The following is a 22,463-nucleotide window of genomic DNA, read 5'->3' as shown; positions in this document are numbered from 1 at the left end:
TAAGGGTAAAGTTTGGGTTTTACCACCCACCCCATCTAATCACTGTTCGCATTAATCAACCTTAGTCCCCTGTCGAAATGCAGCGGCAGGGTTCTTTAACTGATCTGTACAAAAGTCTCGTGCGAATCCAGCCCCGTGGGAAGGACGGAAAGGCTGTTAGAGGCACGTGTCCAAAGAAAGAAACTTCGCAAAATACGAGCCAATTTCGCTTCTTAAGACTGCCCCTTCTCACTAACTCAAAACCCCAGCATCAAAATCGGGGGGGGGATGACCAGTTCACACGACCGGTTCCCTGCCTCCTTAGTCTGGGAAAGAGGCGGGCGCCGGCGGAGGGCGGGTCCTTGAACCCCGTTGCCAGGGAACGCTCCCCTCGACGTCCGCCGCCCGGGAGGTTATATAGAGGCGGGACGGGGCAGCGGCCAAGCCGAATTGCTTTCCGAGGATCGGAGGGGCGGAGGCGGAGCGGCGGACGAACTCAAACAGGCTCCCCGCTGCTGGACCGTCGCCGCGCCCCGGTCCCGCCCGTCCAGCCACCCACCCTGCGGAGAAGTTGAGACTTGGGCTCGCTTGGGCGCTCGAAGTGGCGCCGGGGATGAATGGAGTGCGGGTAGCGATGCTGGGCAGCGAAGGGACGGGCAAATCCGGTAAGGCGCTACGCAGGGCGCTTCGGCGTTGCGCTTGGGGCGCGCGGGCGGGTTTGCTCGCTGCAGGAGAAGGGACCTGTGCACACGTGCCCGCGCGCGCTCTGGATCCCACCCGCTGGCTGAGTACAGCGTAGGCACTTCTGAACATGAGGAACGGGTAAAAGAGTCCGCTGTGAGTTGAGCTTCGCTCCACTCCTACAAAAATCCGGGTGACCGCTAGATGGCGGAGGAAGACCCTCGCTGACATCCCGTGGCTGTCTGAACATTCTTGTCGTCGTAGCCCAGATAGAGTGGCACAAATCCTGCATGGAGGCTTTTCTTGGCAACCTTATTGAAATGTTTTGCTATTGCCTAATTCTGGGGTGGTTTTTTTTCGCTCCCCAGTCTAGGCTTCTGCCCTAGGGTTTCCTAGTGGTCTCCCATCCAAGTACTAACCAGCTGAGCACTTTTGTGAGACCGCTCAAATCAGCTGCATGCTGACCAGCAAATTAATTTTCCAGCCTTTGAAATACATTCAGTGGGTAGGGCAAAAGGTAGTTTGATAATAAGCTTATGCCATTTTTTGAAAAGTAACTTTTTCAAGTTGCAAATTGGGTAGTTTATTAATTTAGAACAGGATTCCACATTTCATTTTTTTTTAAAAAAAGTGCCCCAAATGCTAACCAGGCTGTGGTTTATATGTGGGTTATGATAAGGTACAGAGCTATACATTATGACTGTGCTATAAGTGAGATCATTATGGCTTGTTTGACAAAATATGATTAAAATCCAGGATTATTTTTAGAATTGAATGGAGTCCATCTGGATTTACCATCATGCTAAGCCAGAATGATGACTCTTTGATTTGGGTTTAGCAAGATACATGAACAAGCCAGTGTGTTTTCTGCAACATGGTTTGTCATAATACATGTGAACTGAACCGCAATTGTTTGTTTGATAAACAGTGGTTAAAATAAACTATGGCTTAGAGCAAAACACAGCTCCTGTAACTGCCTTCTTTCTAATTTTAGATTTTACTAATAATGTTCTATTTTGAGAGTGTGATGCAATTCTAGTCTAGTTTGTAGGAGCCCAAGGCATAACCTGAAGATACAGGATACAACAACCACATCTGAAATTTGATCAGTGCGTGGGTAAAAGACGGCCTGGGTGTTCTTCCATCCTGGACGATCAGCAAGCGATAGATAATCTCAAAAAATAGAGGTTCAACTCAGCTGTCTTTCGCTGCTTCTCCATTCTTCTTCCTTTCCAGCTGTTTCTGTGCAAAACAGTGTTAGCCGTGGGGCTTCTGTGGCCATCTTCGTGCAACTTGGTAGACCACGCAGGCTGCTTAATACGGATGTGCAGAGACCTCTTTTATCCATATAACTCTGAACCACTCTCAGTGGCTCTCCCATGGTTAACAGTGCCGTCTGAACATGGAGCGGCTGCCCTTTCTGTTTGGAATTTGAAACATTTTCACATTCTAGTTGGTGTGAACTGGAAAGGGGAGCGGCTTTGCATTTGCCCCTCACAAGGTAGAAGGGAAGAGTTGAGTCAGCTGAGTAATTTAACAGGCCTTAATGTCGGCCTATCCAACAAAAGAACAATTAGCCAGGATAAAATCCATTGCAAGTACACTTGGCTTGTTCATCCTTTTCTATGCCATGTAGAAATTTCTTTGGCCACAGACTAGCCCTTTTATTTTTAATTGGTGTGCAACAACATTTGTAGCTACGACAAATAGCTCGCATCCGTGAAACCCATGAGATCTTGTGCACGTTTACTCAAACAAACCGCCTTAAGTTACTCATAGGACCTCTGGCAGAAACAAGTAACTATTATGTATATAATAGATCACAGAGTACATCACAGCTCTGAGAGTTTTCTATATTTCTCTCCTGCCATCTAGTAGGAATCTTGATTTTTGCAGCACAGGCATGGTCCTCCTACACTAAGTGGAATAGGACTTTTTCCTGGGTGAAATATATATAGGCTTGTACCCTGAAAAATATAAAAAAATAAATATAATATAATATATAGGCTATTAGCTGGATATCCCTGAGAGGAAAAAAGGCTGCATTCCAGAGACATTTTCTTTGGAAAAACATGTCTCCAAAACTAGAGAGAGTGGTTCACTTTGATCAGTGTTTCTCAACCTTGGAGACTTGAAGATGGGTGGACTTCAACTCCCAGAATTCCCCAGCCAGCGTTCTGGGAGTTGAAGTCTACCCATCTTCAAGTCCCCAAGGTTGAGAAACACTGGCTTTGATTGTTGCTTGGTCTAGTTTCAGGGTCAACCTTTTCTGTGTCTCTTTGCTGCCATCTAGGGATTATACATATTATTGCAGTCCAGTTTGGGCAGCCTTAATATACTTTAATAAATGATAGCCAAACCATAGCCAAGCGCAATGTGTGAAGCCAGGCAGTGCCCCTATGTGGTCATCTATTTAGAGATTCTTATATGAGGTAGGAATGATCGCATTCACATAAATACCCCTTACCATTTGTGACTGTTTCACCATCTCTGGCACCAACAGTTTATTTCCGGTTGACATCTTGGGACCCAAATGAGCCTTGCATGGTTGGCCAATGAAACTGGGAAACTAGAACAAATATACAGTGTTCAGACCTGAGGCAAAGTAGAAAAGACTGGGTGTAGCCGGTCTGATGTTCAGCCTTGCTCACACGGGCCTTTTGCTATGTCTTTTCAGCCCTTACGGTGCGCTTTCTGACGAAGCGTTTCATTGGAGAATATGCCTCCGATTCTGGTAAGTTTCCACCAACTTTAAATCTTCCTTGCATCTTATTTAGACTCAGGTTATCCAGGTATTGGTGGTGGTGCAGGGGGTCATTTTATAAAATGGGGAACTAGAACATATAAATGTCCTGAGCTCTGTGCTTTCAGGAAAAATACAAAGATGTTCTGTGGCTTTCTTTAGGCCTGAAGATTAGCATCATTTCTGGCTAAATATCAGACTGAGCCAGGGAAAAAGTGGCAAGGACTTAATTAATCTTTGTTGTATTGTTTTTGGGGTATAAATACAGCTATTCTACCCAGTTTGTTTGTTTGTTCTTTTTTCTCATAGAATGCATTTATACAAAACATTTGTGTCTGGATGGAAAGCAAATTAACTTGGAAATATATGATCCGTGTTCCCAAGTAAGTTGACAACCTACTGTCAATGGCATACTCTACTTTTGAAGCAAAACATTCCTTAAAGCAGTGTTTCACAACCTTGGCAGCTTGAAGACGTGTGGACTTCAACCAAGCCAACCAACCAAGGAAGGCTGGCTGGGGAATTCTGGGAGTTGAAGTCCACATGTCTTCAAGCTGCCAAGGTTGTGAAACACTGCCTTAAAGACTTCAGACAACTCTGGAATGAAAGTGTATGTGGGGATCCCACCTAAAGCCTGAAATGAGCTCCTGTTAAGATGAAACCCACCATTTCAACATGCTTTCATAACTCTCCCAGAATGAAAATGAAGTGGTTGAGAATTGGATTAACTGCTTCATTTTGCAACCCATGGTTAGCAGAAGGAATTCGCTGCCACAGATTGTTGGAACGGGGGTACATCTACCCGACAACCTGTGACACTGAATTTTTTTTTTTTATGCTGTTAAAAAAGAATTAGGCCTGGTCCTGAGGAACAGCTGTGTTTCTAAGTGCCTTAGAAATGTGGAATGATGGTCTGATATAGCAAGGCAGAGAATTCACACAAACTCTGTAGTTTTTTAAATGGATGCAGGTTGTATAACTCAGTTCATGCACAAATTGGTTTGTGCTTCTACCAAAGTTGATTTGCTTCAGACAACCCCAGTTGGAGAAATTGATTAAATTTGGTATGGGGTCTTCCCTTAGTTGGTTTTCTAAATATCTTTGGGCTACTCAACATCTTTCAGTGTAATCTATCTCACAAGGTCATGGTGGGAATAAAACAAATAGAACCATGAAACAAATAGACCCATGGATGTTAACTTCTTTATAAGAAGCGTGAGATAAAACTTCTCATCTGAAAAAAATTAAGTACCAGCCCTTCTCATAATTACAGCGGAAATAGATGCACTGTTGGAAGACTCAGACGGTGGGGTTGGGGACAGATCCTGTAGGAGAAAATCTGTCTATGTCAGGGTTCCTCAACCTTGGCAACTTTAAGATGGGTGGACTTCAACTCCCAGGATTCCCCAGCCAGCCTTGCTGGCTAGGGAATCCTGGGAGTTGAAGTCCACGCATCTTAAAGTTGCCAAGGTTGAGGAACCCTGGTCTACGTGGTTGCTAAGAGTTGATGCCAACATGATGACTGATAATCAGTTTTGTTACAATACGGCTGAAACCATGTCTTTCCAACCAAAAGTACCATATAAACTGCTTGTCCATTTGCCTTCCAGCCCCAACAAGGGAAACTCTTGCTCCCAGATGAACTCCAATGGGCTGATGGATTTGTTGTTGTCTACGACATCAGTGACAGAACTTCATTTGCGTTCGCAAAAGCCTTGCTGTACAGGATCCGTGAGTGCCACACAGGAGCTTGCAAAAGGCAAGTTAGCCAGTGGCTCTGATTAGGGAAACTGAAAGGTCTATGTGGATCATAAGGGAAATGGGGCTAGATCTAGGCTTGATCCCCGCTAAGTGAAGACCCACTGAAAACAGGAGCAATCAGTCCAGTTGATTGCAATGCATCTACCTAGTTTGACTCAGCCAGCTCAAGCCTTACACACAGGCCTACCAAATAGGAATTGCACATAGTTTAAAAACCAGTTTATTAGGGTCAACGTATCTGCAGCGCAGGACAAAGCTACCTCAGAGGAAGTTTTATTGAACTGGGTGACATTTACAACTGACAGCCAGCTGAAATTCAATCTCCGCTTTTAATTGCAGTGTGGGAAAGAAATTGCTAGTGCGAAGGAAGATCCCTGTCCAATAAAAGCGAAGAACTCTCCAATGACTGATTATTTTTCACAATTTTTGCCTTCATAAATGTGAATCTGTCATCAACCATAGTCAAACTTGAAAAGTTTTGTTGTCTGCTTACTGTCCAGAGGAAATGGCCAACAGCATATTTCACTCTCCTTGCTTAAAAAAGCAGAGACAAACACTAAGGAGCAATCAGGATCCTAACAGAAACATCTTAGAATTTCACCCAAACAGTTCCTCAACTACTTCCTTTAAAATCATAATTCAGTTGTGTTAAAATATAGGCTTGTCATATAAAGAAGACACCTTACTCTTTGTTGGTTTTAACTTAGGCATTACATGTAGAATATGATACAAATGAACACATTTTTTAAAAAGGGGATGCATGTGTTACATAGATGAACTCTACTGGGCATGTGCACGCATGTACATATGTGCGTGTGTCCCCTCTATCAAGCAGTGTCATCTGGGAGGGTCTAGGAGGTGTGCCTTCTCTGTAGTGGTGTCTGCCCTATGGAACAGCCTCCCTTCTGAGATTTGGAAGATCTCTGTGGCCTTCTAGAAGGCTGTGAAGACCTGGCTCTTCCCCCAGGATGTGAGCTGAACCCAGCACGCGTGAGGTTGTTATGGTTCCTTGGTTAGAGTGTGATGGCCTTTAATTCTGTGAGATTTGAGTTTGTATCTTTTAATACATTGACCAATTTGATGCTAACTGCCCAGGGTTGAATTGTATAAGTTGGGTGGCCATATACATGTTTTAAATAAAAATATACCTCTCATACCAGTACATAACGATGGTGATCTAACATTTTAAAAACACTGAACAGAAGTAACTGATGTAAAAATAACCTAAGCCTAAGAAGGTTCTTTGTTTATAAGCTTTCCCTTTCTCAATTTTTTTTTCAGAGCACCAGAGTGCACTGTTGTCTTGGTTGGGAACAAGCAAGATTTGTGCCACATACGAGAAGTTGGTTGGGATGAAGGACAGAAGTTGGCCCTGGATAACCGATGCCAGTTTTGTGAACTGTCAGCTGCGGAACAGTGCCAGGAGGTGGGAGCTATGTTCACCAAAGCACTGAAGAGCCTCACTGCTCATTCCAGGGGAAAGGAGAAGAGACGGCCCAGCGGTTCAAAATCTATGGCCAAACTGATCAACAACATGTTTGGGAAGAGGAGAAAATCTGTTTAGTGGGAAGCCCACCAAAAACAGGCAGGGAGAAAAGACTCTCTCTCTCTCACACACACACACAGACACACATATACACACACATGTGCACAAAGGATCTAGTCCACATGAAGATCTTACCCTGCCTCACAAGGAAGTCATGGAAATGGTCAACTTATTCCTGCCGGCATTGCAAAAATCATACCTAAAATGTAGTCTTGGTAACTCTCATGGGAATATAGTTTTTCATTGAAATAGGTTGACTTTAGACCACACTGACGTTCCGTCTATGGTTATTAAGGAGTGGGATGTAAGTTAATCACCAATAATCTTAATTGGATCAGGGCAGGCAATATGAATAAGCCCAGGAAAAATATGTCCACACATCTTAAAATTGCCAAGGTTGAGAAACAGTGGCCTAGATTATGGTATTCTTGATTTCAGCAACAACAAAGCTTTTGGTTTGTGTGAGAGGAAGGCAGGCAGGCTGGCTGGCCAAAATTTACAATTGGAAAAGGATTACCCCAAGCACCACAAAAAGGCCGTGACAAAGCAGGAGGAAAGGAAGAAAATCTTGAACTGTTAGCATCTTTTCCAGATCTGATGTTAAACTCTCATATCAATTTAAGTATGAGCTTTCCTGGCTGTAGTTCCTTTCATTAGACAGCTTGTAAGAGTCTTGGGGGAAAGATTAAACTCGGCTTAAAGTCATATCACCTAATTCCTTTCCCAGCTTTTGGCTGTAATCAACCATGTGGCAGAGCCCTAACCCAATCCCACGTAATCAGTGTTTCCTTCCAATATATTTTAGTGCCTTTTGCACAACTTAAGTGCAGAGACGGGCTTCTTGCTAAGGCTGGCCTTACACTAAATGTTGTAAAACCACTGAGAGGCTGATGACTTTTGGGGGGGGGCGGGGGGGGGACACAGAATGTAGCATGTTATTTAGCAAACTTGTGAAAAAAATCTGATCTCCACCTCTTGCTGTTTTTCCTGCTTGCGGGTAACATATAAAGAGAAGCTTTCTGCATTCCCACAGTAGGATGTAAAATGCATTTGGAAATTTGGGCTCTCTCTCATTCTCCAAAATATGCAGTGCTGCCCTTTGAGGTGACCGATATTAAACAGCATTCCAATTGAGGCTGTTTGAGAAAGTGGGGTGCAGCTTCAGCACGAACCGGCAAAGTATATTTTCTGTTCATTTTCTCTCTACGCAGGCTGTTTCTACAGTGAAATCAGTCAGCAGAGCATAGCGAGGGAGTTATATGAGTTTTCATCACTGCTGCTATTAAGACAGTTCTCAGCCCTCTGTGTTGGAAATAACCAATGTTACTGAGAGTTCCACTTGTGTAGAGAAAAATAAATTGGACCGCATTTTGATTTCAGTTTGGTGAATTCCTTCTTATCGTTCTGTTAATGCTGTACTCGGAATGTGCTGTGCTTTTGCCAAGGACTTGGATATGTCTTTGTACTCAAATGTTCTGCATTGTTTTAGTACTCCTTACTCAACTGGAGAATTTCTTTTCTGAAAGCTGGGAGACAGAGGGGGGAAAAAACATTTTGGGGACATTGTCATAGAGGTGGTACAACGTTCTGGGTTCTTGCTGATTTCTCTTCTTTGTCTCCTAACTGGCACTTTGCTGCCATTTGTAGCTAAGGTTAAACCCATCACCCAAAGATATTCTAAAGCTCTTTAACACTGAGGAAGAAAAACAGCCTCTTTTGTAAAAGATGGAAAGTGAGAAGTGCAAAACTCTGGGTGTCAGTTCTGAACTGACTTCCAGAACAATGTATGATTCTGCACTCATGAAATCTCTGGTGGGCTTTACTTCCTTAAAATATTAGAATTGACCATTTTCTTATTGATTGCATTAGTATAACAAACCTAGACCTTTTTGTGCTATTCAGTAAGCAAACATAAGAACTGGATCAAGTGAAAAAGTTGATTTCATCCTTCATGGTGTTCACCAACTTGGTGTTCAGATTATGGAGGAAAAGCTTAATGCAGCCTCTTCATGACCTGGAGTACAACTCCCAGATTTCTCAGCCAGTCTAAAACCCAGAAACTCCATTCTCTGATTTCATCTAAAGCTCCTCTCATATCAGCGTTCTAAAAACAACAGCTAAGAATGGATGAGTTCCTTTTGTAATTTGATCTCAGTTTCTGGTATGTTCCTGGAACTTCTTATCTTCCTATCTCCTTTGCTTCTGGAACCTAAACATTATGGGCTACATTTCCATTCCTGATACTAAAAATGAGGACAACACCTGGGAACTCTGCCTAGGATAGGCCAGCTGTCAGTAGTAACACACTGAGCCACCAACTGGCTCTCCACATTTTAGCCCAACAGATGGTGAAAGCCTTACCCATCTCTATGATGTATGAATTGGTGGTGGGTAAGCCCAGAAAATGGAGCTAACTGAATAAACTGTGGATCAGTTTACCATGAGTAGTGGGCCATGCAAACACAAAACCCCTAACCTTAACCTCTCACTGATCCTTGAACTTGCTAGACACAGACATACACACCCACCTGTGATGGTGACAAATATTCTGCTAGGTTCGTATGATCAAGGGGTATTGACGGGTTTCCTTTCTCGGCTGCAAATGTACAACAATATCTCTCTTTTGTATACAAGGATCTAAGAGCACTCTAGTCCAGTGTTTCTCAACCTCAGCAAGGTTATATATGTTGTCTGAATATAGCCTAGTTCTGGCTGGAAGTAGAACTGGTCCAGCTTTTTTCCCACGTTGATCTTTCCAAAGGCATCATTAGACTGGTCTTTAGTAGGCACAATTTCACCTCTTTCATGAGTTCTCATTCTTTCTTTTCAAACCAGCATGTCATTGGAAGCCTTCCAGCTTACTCAGTTACTGACAAAATAAATGCTTTCAGTGAAGTGATCACCTTTATTCTCCAGTAAGCTTTGGAGATGTTTGCTTCTTCATCACAGACAGGGATTTTTATCAACACAACTACACGGCAAATGTGGGGACCATATGAAAAGCTCAAGGAACCAGAGCACTCCTTAAATGTAATGAATTGTGTGCCTTTTATATCTCTACATGGAAGACACTCAAGACTTAATTAGTGGATCACACACAGGATTGGCCCAGAATAAATGCAGTGCATTGAGGATACAGTACTGCCACAATATAACATGTAGCATTACAGTTTATAAGGAGGTGACTCTAAGGCTATATTCAGACAACGTATATAACCTGGCTATTCAATTAATCCAGTGTTGTCCAAACTTGGCCACTTTAAGATGAGTGGACTTCAACTCCCAGAATTCCCCAGCCAGCCATGCTGGCTGGGGAATTCTGGGAGTTGAAGTCCACTCATCTTAAAGTGGCCAAGTTTGGACAACACTGAATTAATCCATTTGGGGGATTACATTGAATCATAAATAAACCAAACAGGCTGGGTATGCACAAGTTGCTAGGGCACAAAAATTAACAAATGCTTAAAGGAACTAGGCTTAGTATGTTCTGTGGATGCAGCCACTGGCCCTTTAAGAATCCAGGTTAAGTGTGTTGTGTGAACACAGTCTGTTAATAAAACATAATTTTGGAACAGATGAAGCAGGTTTGGGTAAGCTGTCAGAATAGGAGCAAAGTGATGGACTCATCCTTTGGATCCTTGCAATCCACAGCCTGTCGCTTGCTTGCTTTGTGTATGTGTGTTTATGTGTGCACCTACCTTGGAGTCGGTCTTGATTTCTGGTAACTGCTTGGACAAGTCTAGGCGTTTTTCCTGTCAACATTTTCTGAAATATTCAGTGACGTACCTTGCACATTTGACACCAGGAGCAGATCAGGGGGCTGAGCAGTTGCTGCACGATCCAAGCTGGCCCAACCACACCACCATCAGCCCACCCTGCTCCATCTCAGTCACTGTGCTAAAGAGTTGGGCAGCAGTGACCCAACTTCACACCTGCTGGATAGACTCCTCAGACAATGCACCACCTTACTACCTACACCCGGGGTGTATTACTCCCACAACCCAACCTTGGCATGCCACTGTTGCTGTGGTCTTCGTCCAAGGGCTGAGAGAGAGGGACTGGCCCACGGTCACCCCGCTGGCTTCATGCCTAAGCAGGACTAAAACTCACAGTCCCCCAGTTTCTAGCTTAGTGATTTTAACCCCAAGACAAAATGGTTTCTCACTGCTTCCTTAACAACATACAATCAGTGTTGACAATGTTATGGCTGTGAGGGGTGTGTGTGTGTGTGAAACCAAAGTAAAAAACCTTAGAAAAAATAAAATAGAATAAAGGTCTCTGTGGCCTCTTATTTCCAGAAGGAGTAAAGCAAATGTGTGACTCCTGGCTTAATGTTAACAATAGCCTCTTCTTCTAGGAGGGAGTAAAAGAAACTTTAGCCAAATGATGGTCCATTCTAAAGCAGTAATTTTTTTATCTTTCTAAAAACAGCACACTTGACAAGCTGCTGCTCTAACTTTAGCACATTTGGACAGACAACAGCCTTTTTCTTGTCCTTCCTTACAAGAAAACAAACCATTTTCATCAGCAGGTAAGGGCTCTTCACAGTTCACACCTCATGCTGTTATGCTGCCTCCCCTACATAAAGCAGCAAAGTGCATTGGAGGCCAATCTATTCACTCGATATTGAGTATTTTCTGCCTGTCCCAGGTAAACAAAATAAAACTATTTCTTTACTATTTCAAACTTTAAAAAACAATGTTCTGTGTCTTTTAAGGTAAAGAGGCAAGATACCATAGATCAGTGCTTCTCAATCTTGGCAATTTTATGATGTGTGGACTTCAACTCCCAGCATTCCCCTGGCTGGGGAATTTTGGAAGTGGAGGTCCACACATCATAAAGTTGCCAAGGTTGAGAAATACTGCCATATATGAATAGGGTGAGGCAGGTATACCATCGTACATAAGAAACTGGGCAGGTTTTGAGGTTCAAGCTCTTTTGGACAGCATTGGACCCCCTTAAAAAAAACCATCTTCAGTCTGAGAAGTCTGACCTTCAACAGCCTGGATTTGGTGGTAGATGTCATGGTGAGCAGTTCTTTTGCATCAGCTGTGACCCTTCCTGAGCTGGTCAGTTTTTGCAAAGGAATTTTGTAATTAAGTCATTTTTGGATTAGATCTTTTCTTGATGGCTGTAACATAGTCAATAGAAGTCCACCCTTGGAAATTATCTAGAAGTTGTAATTGGTGTAAAATGTGGCAGATCCACAGATGCCTGTGGAAGGGTCGTGGTGGTCCAAATCTGCAAGTGGCGAGCAACAGCGTTGTGATTGAAGCCCTGACATTTTTGGACATGCATGCAACATTGCCACATGTATAAAAGGAGCATAGCTTTGACTGCAATACCAAACCACCATCTTGCTGATGTTGACACACACCCTGTGTACGGCGCTGGGCAGATTGGCTGCTAACTGGTGCAAGGTAGGGGGATCCCATAATGCCTGTAAAGAAAGATCTGCATGGGTTGCCAGTCCCTCACTGGGCACAGTTGACGGTACTTGCATTGATCTTTCATGTCCTAACTGGCCTAGGACTAAACATCAAAGGGTCTCCCATTGCTGTTAAGATCAGCAAGAGCATTCTTTTTCTTTGTGTTCTGTGTTTGGTTAATAAAAAAAAAAGGATTTAAGGAAAACTGTGTATGAAGAAACAAAAGTAGAGTAGCCGCTTCCAACTTTTATCAATAAGAGGAGTGATGTGGTTTCTGCTTTTGTATCAGCAGATGGATATCCAGCTTGATGGTGGACAGTTTGTGCCCTAAGGTCAGGAACTAGAAGACATGAAAGGTGCTGATTGTCAGCAAGGCTGCAAGCAGGCTCCAGCCAACTGCTGACATGTCCAGGGAAATAGCCCAAAAGCATACATTATTAGATTATAACTGCATAATTTATCAAACATCGTTCTAAAGCTATCAAAGTAACCATCCCAAACAAACGAACAAATAAAACATTTTAGAGCAGATACTCAACATTCTTCCCCAGACATGACAGAACAGGAAAGGGAAAGATCAGCATATGAGCTCTATCACCAAGCCCTTCTCTGTTATCCTCATGTTAGGACTGCAGTGAGGAGTCTTGCATATCCAGCGAGGACCCCCATGGAAAGTTTAAAACCAATTTTCAGGGATCCTAAATAACAGGAGACCTCCTGCTCAACTGCTGGCATTCACCTCTGCAGCATGGAGAAAGTGATGACATCAGCACCAGCCATGCTATCTTTCAGTTGTAAAGTAGAAACTGAATATCTTGGGGGATCCAAAGTGCAAAGGGAGATAATAAAATCTGCCCAGATGCTTCACTTGTGCCCTACCACAATGACTCTCTTTGTACGCAGCATAATTATAGAAGGCTATTATTAGCATTGTTCCTCTGTTCATTTCTGGCTTTCTGGGAATCTGTACATCTATGCCAGAGTTCTGTTGCAGATGGGGGGAAATATTAAGCTTGGATCCAAACCATAAAGGATAAGACATCCACTAGATTTCATCAGATTCAGCCTCATCCAAATCCTACTTATCCTTATCTTTGTGCAGGCAGTCTGGCGGGGACATGATCTTCTGCTGAGAGGAACAGAGAGAGGGGGAGATGACTTCAGTTCTTTGCCATTTCACATTCAGAGGAAAAAGAGCAAGCAAATTCACCGTAGCCTCTACATTAGTCTAGTGCAGTGTTTCTCATCCTCAGCAACTTTAAGACGTGTGGACTTGAACTCCCAGGATTCCCCAGACAGCCATGAAGTCCCTACATCTTAAGGTTGCTGAGGGTAAGAAACACTGGTTTAGTATCAATGACTCCAAGGTATTTGATGAACTACAATCCTAGTATCTTTCACCATTGCTAAGTTTAGTTTCAGCTTCTGGGAACTGTAGTTCAGCACCAATTTTTTTTTAACAGCAATTTTATTAAAAATCACAATTAAAAGATAAAAACTAATACAAACTAAAAAAAAATAAAAGATTCCAAAATAATAGAAAGTGCATTTTCTATTTTTTCGTTTTATTCTTTTCTTTTTTTGTTTGTTTGTATTAGTTTTTATCTTTTTAATTGTAATTTTTTAATAAAATTACTGTCGTTCAGCATCATTTGGCAGGCCCCAGGTTCTCCACCTTTGAAAAAGAAGATGCCCATCACCACCCAAAAGTCCGCTGGCAGCAAGGAAAAAAGATTGTTGATAGCCTTAGCATATTCTCCAATTCCAAAGACAGGGTCCTTCCAATCAATTTTATTTTAATTTCAAAATGCATGTTGCTTACCAAAAAGTCAGCCTCAAAATCATCAGCCTCAAATATCCAACCAGCAATGATAAAAGCTACAAGGCAATAAGAGATCAGTTCAACAGCCCACTTAAAGAACTCTTTTTTTTAAAGAACAGAGGACAAAAAGAACTGCAAAAAACCAAAACAAAACTTATCTAAATAATGAATGTTTAACTATGACCAAAACCAAACTAGCACAGGCGAACAGAACCGCGAGCAGGCGGTTCCACGAAAAGGACAGCATGGTCACAAATAATTGAACTCCTCTCTGTGCATCCATTTAATCCTGAAAACCCTTCCCCTTGCAAGCTGTTGCTAATCATCTATTTTTCTGGTTAACTCTGAAGCCAAAAGCTTTTTCAGGGATGAACAGTGTAAGCAAGAGCAGCATTAAGCATCTCATTCCTTTCTTCCCTTCTTTTAAATGCAGTCCATTCCTGACATTCTTTTTATCTCCTTCAATCAGGGTTGGGAAGACACATTTGCCAAGATAATACGTAGTTCTGCCCTTTCACTCTATCAAAAGAGGAGCCGTGCTGAGTTTCAGTGGCTCGGTGGGGAAGTAATAAGATAGAGGAAGATCTTAGCATGCACACATAAATTTGCCAGACATCTAAACAGATTGGTGAGTCAAGTGTTCTCAGGTCAGCTGTTACCAGAATGGAGTGCTTATTTGTCTCAAATTAGAAATAAGATGCTTGGTGACAGATAATAGAGATGAGAAACATGGGAAATCAGGCAGGGAAGACTTTTCTTCTTCTCTTTATCAAACTCACTTGATTTAATACAAGACATGCACAGTTAATGATGGTTTTGAGTGATACCTGTATGTTTTATGGGGGTATAAATTGGTTGGAGTAAAATCTTATACATCCTATATCACTGGATATTGTTTCAGCCTATTATAGGTAATACCTATCCCAAGTTGACTGGATTGTATTAATCTGAACCTAGTTTAATGATGCCTTAACATTTTTATGGGAGAATTTAATGTTTGCAATATCCATGTTCCTTATTTGAACGTGTGACTTATAGGTTCTCATCTTCCTTAAATTATGAAATCCTTCAGCTAATAAAGGAAAATGATTATGCTTTGCAAAAAAAGAAAAAGAAGGAAAGACGGCAAAGTCATTTAACAAGCCATATAGCTGTCTATTGTAGGGCTTTGCATAATAATTGTAATTTAGCTATTAGGAATTCTAAAGGCAGTTTATCAGTCATGACCTGTAATTGGAAAGGAAAGGAAAGGAAAGGAAAGGAAAGGAAAGGAAAGGAAAGGAAAGGAAAGGAAAGGAAAGGAAAGGAAAGGAAAGGAAAGGAAAGGAAAGGAAAGACTCCCCAAGTAAAATAATACATTTTTCAAGCATGGCGGACAGAGGAATATTCCACAGTGGATCAATATCATGGTGGATCAATATGATGTCTACCTATACTGCACAGTAAAACTAAATTTAATGACCATGGAGGGAGTGATGTTGGTTAAACCCAAATGGGTTTGCTCCACGGTGTCCAGCTTGGAACATGTTATCAATTGATCATTGGAGGCACTGGGGGCTCTAGAAAAGAGACCTAGCTTGGTATGATAATCAGAAAACACTGTCTTGCAGAGTTGAAAGTGTTAGGATTTCCTTGAACCCCATCTGTGTGGAAAGCCCTGAAAACATGTTTCAGGTTGCTGATTCCACTCTAGTTTGCTGGAGTGGAACATATACATTAACCTTGCTTACAGATGAAGAGAATTAGACAGGTCTCCACATGCTGTAGCTCAGAAAGATGAACAACAACTATGAACTAATTTAGCCAACAGAGGAGCTGCAGTGGGTTGAGATCAGAACAAAAACTGGGAACAGAAATGTAAACAGGCAACCTGGTTTAGAAGAGAGCACTCCCAATTGGTATTTTAAATCTGAATACAGGTAGTCCCTGGGTTAAGAATGCCCGAGTTACAGATGACCCATAGTTAAGAACAGAGCCTATTTTAGCAAAATTCAAGTTAAATACACAATGGTTTGAGTTAATTACACAGTGCTACTTATACAGTATTATACAATAATGTTATTCCAGCTTACATACCAATTTGACTTAAGGACAGAACTTGGGAACGGAACTTGTCTTTAAACTGGAGACCACCTGTACCTGAAATCCATGGAGTAGCCACTGGGAAGTAACCATCTAAACCTCACCATGCCCTCCAAATTACTAATCTCATGGGAAGGTTCTACTTATCAGTAGAAGGAAAAAATTATTATAGTTTCATGTTTTCCTAGTTTGTAGGCCAATTGTCACCACTTCCACTGCTGCATCTTTCACTTTGCCTTCTTTGAAAGTTTCAGTAATACTTAAACAACATCTTTCTCAAGGCGTGGAGCATCACTTGCATGTTGCACAAATGGACAAGTCAAACAAGCTCTCAAAAAGTTGGGAGTCCCTATTGTCCCAGGCCTCTTAACGCATCATATTATCTTAATTTCTGTGTCGCCACTGGGCTTTTTCACCTAGCAGCGTCTGCCCTCTCTACTTTTATTGCTTAATATGAGGTATATATTAATTATTGTTTTAGTTTTTTAAAAAATAACTTTTAAAATTAGTGTATTGTAAGCTGCCTAGGGACCTATCTGTTTTGAAGAGTTATTAAAATAAAATAAAATAAAAGTAATGGAAGTTGCAATGAAGACAGTTCAAGAATGCAAAGAGTTTACTTTCCGTAGTCGACATGCATATTGTAACTGTTGAGAAAATGGTGTCTGCTCCATGAGTTATATCCCTCTCTTTTAAGTTGGCTGGGTATTGATGGTTCAGAGTTTTCCTACAAAATGCTATGGAAAAAAAAAAGGATAATCAGGTTATCAAGCTGCGTTGGTTGAAACAAACAAGCCATTCCTCTCCTGCCATGTTATTATAGGACATCTTATCTCTGGTCTTGTTCTATACCACCCAGAGTCACTTTGTGTGAGATGGGTGGCTATATAAATGTGACAAATAAATAAAATAAGTAAAATAAATAAATAAAGAGATCATTATATATTGCCAGAGTTTGGAAAAACCATTTTAGGGAACTTTACAGAGATGGAAGAGCAACTGATAGATCTCTGCATATTGTCTTGGGAGAGCTGCCCACCTGGAAACCAGTAAAACCAAAAGAGGTGATGGATCTAATCTTGCAACTTAAATGGGGAGGCACCAGGGCCAGGCTCCATCTGAGTTAATTAAAATTTGACATCTCATTTTACAGACGTTGATAACTGAGTGCACGCCCCAGCATTGCAATCTAGTGATAATTGTGCCTGTACGTAAGAAAGAGAATAAGTCTACTCTGTTAATAAGCCTCCTCAATATTATCAGTAAATTCTATGTGAGACATCTTCAGTGGAAATGTAGAGACTGCTGGAACAAGGACGACTACTTGTGGAGGAACAAGCTGGTTTTAGAAAGGGTCAGTCTACCATTATCTAGTATACTCCCACGTCTTTAATGACATACATACATACATACATACATACATACATACATACACACCTCCCTGAGTGCCTGCCTCTAGGCACCCTTTATTGATTTTAAAGCAGTGTTTGATTCCATCTCTCAGGCCAAGCTATTTGTGCACTACATGAGAACACATCACTCAGGCTAAGATATAGTCTTCAAGGATACCTGACAGCACCCATTCCAACTGCCAAGGGTGTAAAACAAGGCTGAATATTCATGCCTCTTTTATTCAATTTCTATATAAATGGCAGAGTAGACCAGCTTAATATTCACCCAAACTGGCAGGGGGACATATTGCCCAACTGCTATGTGCAGATGATGCAGCAATTCTCCCAAGAAACCCTACTGGACTTAAGAGAGCCTTGAATGCCATTGTAAAGCACTGTAAAGGGGGGCAACTGGAAATTATTTATTCCAGAACTAAAGTTATGGCATTTGCCAATCAGGTCCCAAAGTTCTCCTCATCTATCAACAGCAATGTCATTGATTAACAAGCTCTTTGTTTATCACTGAGGAATTCCCTGGGGACTCCAAGGCTACAATAAGGCACTTTCTTTCACAGAATCACCATTTGGCTAGGTCAACAGCACCCAATAGATTGGAGATTTGCAAGCCCGCTGAGAGAGGAGAAGAAGCAGGAACACAAAGACCTGGGAAATATTCCGTGCTAGTGGTACTCAAAATGCATAACCATATGCTCATTCTGCAGATCTGCCAGGTTGGTTCCCAGTGGTATAATGCTCATTTTTATGTCACTGAGCAATGCCCAGTTACTGTTCCCACCTTGTGCTCCTTCCATTGACCACTACATCCTTCTAATAGGGCAGGGAGCCAAAACCAGGAGGCCGCTAATGCCCAGCCCCATCTTGTCTTTCATTTGCTAAAAGTTAATGAAGGACGGAGGGGAAGAGAAGCAAGATGGCTCCTTCTTGGGAAGTGGCAAAGTTACTACTTCATTCAGTGGGAAAGGAATCCTAGAGGGAGGTGGAATGAGATGGATATTCTTGTGACCTTGCAACCACCCCAGTATTTTCTCTGCAGAAGGGGGCAAGCTACGGGGTTAATCAGCTTGGTTTTCCAAGATAAATGGAAGCCCACAACATTGGGGCCATTCAAGAGTGCCATCAATTTTAGATCAATCTAAGCTTTATGAATAAAAGAATCTTGAATCTGGCTGGCTATGCACCCTAGGTGAGGTTGTGTAGATCAGATCTTTTTGGTTGTTTGTTTGTTTGTTTGTTTGAATCTTTTCAGGGGAGGGGCATAGATTGTGGTGCGGTATATTTTTAATTTAAAAAATCTGTAGAAAGGTATTTCCAGTCTGGGGTGTTTAGGGAGTTGGCTTTGATGGACTGTCTTCATTGCATAAGGAGATAGAGACGTCTTCCATTTTGTTCTTTTGACCATGAAAGTATAGCTGGAGTGGTAACATCTCTGCAAACAACTCTCTGCTGCTCTAAGCCCACCAGGCATTTCCATTTTGTTATTTTTAAAGGAAGGAAAGTGGAAAACACCTTCTTCCCAGCCATCTTGTATAGTAAATAAAGAAAAAGAATATCTGTGTGTTTTAAAGAGAAGTTCCAATGTTCTTCATCTCATCATGGATATACTGGGGTAAACTATCAAAATTTACTTCCAGAGGGATCTGGGGCAGAATTGTTCTAAATCCATAGCGCGTTACTCCATTAGCACTAGGAGAATCCCTATAGGGCAAGGTTTCTCAACCTCAGCAACTTGAAGATGTGTGAACTTCAACTCCCAGAATCCCCCAGCCACCCATCTTAAAGCTGCCGAGGTTGAGAAACACTGCCCTATAGGAGTTTCCTCCAGTAGCTTTTTATGTACACAACAGGAGGCACAGAAAAGGATGTGCACCTATCTCATTGGCTGGTGTGGGGAAGAAAGATCAAGCAATGATTGTCCTGACATAGTTTTCCTGTTTTCAGGTTGCCCTTCTTTTTCTCCCAGTCCCATCCCTAATATGTACCACTCGGTGCCATTAGCATTGTCCCCTTATTTCTGGTTCAGCTGGTTAAAACAAAAGCTTACCCATCTGGCTGTCCCAACACTCCAGCTCTTCTTTTGGAGCAATCACTGGGACCTATATCGAAAGTCACATCCCATTTGAGCAAAATCTTCACCCCTCATTTAGAGAGCATCGCATAGCAGCCACAAGGGTCACTCAAGGGGCACAAATGAACAGATGTATGTTTGGAAAGAAAATGGGGAGCAGAGATAAATACCCAGTCACCCAGATGTGATTATTAATACTTGTCTTTCTTTACAGTCATGACCAGCTTGTAAAGATCATGCCAAGCCACTAGTCACCACATTAAGCTGGCACCAAGTCTTGGAACCCTTGGAAAGACTTTCATTTTGCTGGTGCTTTCGGCAAAGCATCAGACTTAAAAATCAATGCAGTGAAACTTTTGAAGGTGTTGTCAAAAGTTTTCCTATCATTTTTTTTTAACTCAAAGAGATCAATTTCCAAATTACATCAGATGAAACAGAATACCCTGGGAAAAACACGAGCTACAGTGGTCTGACAGAGAATACATTATCCTCATGAATTACTGGTGCCCTTTATAACTCACTTAAAGATGGAGTAATGCACAGAGCCACAAGTGACTTAGTAAAGGTCTGAGGCTGGTAAAAATGAAGATGAATATGTTCCTCTGCTGGCAGGAGAACCCACTCAGAATAAGCAAATGCAACATTGGAGAGGGAATTAAAATGAACTCCTTCCTTACTTTACAATTTGTTGACACATCCTGCAGGCTGCTTTGATATTCTGCTATACGTATGGCTGAGGTGTTATTTTAAGGTGAAGGGGTAATGGTAAAATTAAAGCAAAGCTGGTGCAACTATTTTTGCATTAACAATAAAGGTGATGTTTGACATTATATTTGATAGATCTATATTGCCGTCCTTTGAACCTTAGGTTCATTACGATCATATCTGAAATGTCCCTCTCTCCATAGCCTTGGTGCAAGGCCACATTTAGTGGTATGCATATGCATAATTTGGTATGTGTGTGTGAGGTGGGCTACAAGTATGCAGCCCTTAATTTTTAGGGCTGCTTGCCAACAAGGAGAGAGGGATGTTAAGAAGTTGTTTTATATCAAACCAAGACATAGGTCTACCTTGTTCATTGTTGTCTACCAGGACTGATCAGTGCATTGAATTTGCTTCTGGGAAGATGTCTCAGAGCAGGTGACGGCATGAACAGTGCCTGATGGCAACTCCTTCAACTAGCTATATCTTTTCTCAGGACTGCATGGCTTCCATTTGATCCCAGGAAAAGAAACAGCTGGTTTAAAGAGCTGCAGACAGATGCTACGTTTGTGCCCCTGTGCGTCCTGAAGCACTGTTACGCTTGGTGTGGTAGCTGGCTTCTCAGATGCAACCAGACAGACTCCAGCATGCAACACCCTTCCTGTGAACTAAATTTGTGTTTATCCATGTCTTATTTCAAAGATAGGAAGTACTGCTTTCTCTTTTAACTGTACAAGGCTAATAATGAAAACAGCATTTAGCTTAAATGGATAAACAAACAGATCTTCCCCCATCCACTTGCATTTGACTTCAAAGTGAATCTTGGCATGTAGTAGAAAGCAATAAACTACTTCATGACATTAATAGCCCCTACCATTCAGCAATTAACTATATCAACTGCCTGCAAATTAATGCTTCTTTTGAGGTCAGTGTGTTTATTCTAGGATGTAGCTAAGACTATGTGCATAACCATGTTAAATTCCCCCCATAGAGTTAATCAAGGGCATTAATTATTCCTAACTGGCAATCTATCATGGGTAACAGCATTTTGATCTTCTTAGGCTTTCTTCAGACCCTTTTCTCTCTCTGGCCTTCTGTGCAGAGTAGACATGATCCTTCATAGTTTGATGCTTAGCTATCATTAGTCATTGAGAATTGGGCAGCATGCATCTTTAAATCATCATCATCATCATCATCATCATCACCACCACCATCATCATCCCTGGAACCTGAAGATCTTTGGCAGCTAAAAGTGCCTCAATCCAACCTAGTTTGCTAGTTATGATCTTCTTCTCCACCTCTACAACCACATCTCCAAAAGAGATCTCTCTTCCTGCCAGCTCATTAGCTCATTTCCAACTTCCTTTGACCACCTCACTTCTCAGCATGAGAAACTCTATGTGCAACTAAAACGTGATCTGTTTCACTCCCTGCTGTTTTCCCAGACTTTGCTTATCAACCCCAAGTACAGCTTGTATTGGGAGATTACATGACAGGATGGCAGACAGTATTTAGTTGCCCTATTCTGTCATAAGCACATTTTTGGAAATTGAATCCAAAGCATTGCACAACCCTATTTTCTACTCTGATTGGCAAAGGCCCTCAAGGTTTTCAGAAATTTCTTCTTTGACCTACCTGGAGATGCTGGAAACTAAAATTTGGACTTTCTAGAAATATGCACTGCCTCTGAGTGATGGTCATTTCCTGTCTGGCATATATCTCAACTGTTGATCTCCATTCCAAAAAAGCTAATGGAAACATTGTGGGTACTGACAGGAGAAATAAATTTGCAACTACTGGTAGGGAGAAATGGCTTTTCAAAATGCTCCAAACAGTTGGTAGATGGGGGGAAAAAGTGGCTAATTCCTCCAAATTTCACAATTCCTCAAGGACAGGATTCTTAGCAGTGACAGAAGCATCACTACTGAAGAAGCCCCACAGGAGGAAGATGATTGCATAGTTTCTTTGTCAGGGGCAAGAACTTCATACTCTACTCACCACAGGCATTTTTTTCCTTTTTCAAAGAAATACTGAAAGCAAATTCTCTTTTATCTTGTTGGATGAGAATAGTAGAGCAAGTAGAGGGTATATGAAAATGAAGGATATATAGATATAAGTGCGTGTTGATCCAATATCTTATGCCTTCATTTAGAGAGATGGATATGAAATTTGGATTCTATCTGGAAAGGAATGCTTCAGGTTATAACTGTAATTTTAAAAAAGATAGAAAAATCAATATGG

At 41.7% G+C, this 22,463-nt stretch overlaps 1 protein-coding gene across 1 annotated transcript; it reads left to right on the top strand.

Moving 5' to 3' along the window:
* Positions 1–414: 414 nt before the first annotated feature.
* RERGL (RERG like) lies at positions 415–8,089 on the top strand. Its single transcript, XM_007434584.3, has 5 exons — positions 415–644; positions 3,338–3,394; positions 3,713–3,786; positions 5,014–5,162; positions 6,446–8,089. Exons 1-5 carry the CDS (start codon positions 593–595, stop codon positions 6,726–6,728), a joined length of 615 nt encoding a protein of 204 aa, XP_007434646.2. The 5' UTR covers positions 415–592; the 3' UTR covers positions 6,729–8,089.
* The last annotated feature ends 14,374 nt before the right edge of the window (positions 8,090–22,463 follow it).

This window comes from Python bivittatus, unplaced genomic scaffold (genome assembly GCF_059951505.1).
Source record: "Python bivittatus isolate LINGU-HERP-01145 unplaced genomic scaffold, Pbiv_v1 ctg000330_np1212, whole genome shotgun sequence".
NCBI classification, from domain to species: domain Eukaryota; kingdom Metazoa; phylum Chordata; class Lepidosauria; order Squamata; family Pythonidae; genus Python; species Python bivittatus.
The sequence above is the reverse complement of the archived record's forward strand: the minus strand, read 5'-3'. Positions and strand labels throughout refer to the sequence as shown.

Excerpts from the sequence above, each read along its gene's own strand:
- RERGL (XM_007434584.3), top strand. The coding sequence starts at position 593 with ATGAATGGAGTGCGGGTAGCGATGCTGGGCAGCGAAGGGACGGGCAAA. Across the intron at positions 645-3,337 it reads CGAAGGGACGGGCAAATCCG|CCCTTACGGTGCGCTTTCTG; the intron begins GTAAGGCGCTAC and ends ATGTCTTTTCAG. Across the intron at positions 3,787-5,013 it reads TATATGATCCGTGTTCCCAA|CCCCAACAAGGGAAACTCTT; the intron begins GTAAGTTGACAA and ends TTTGCCTTCCAG.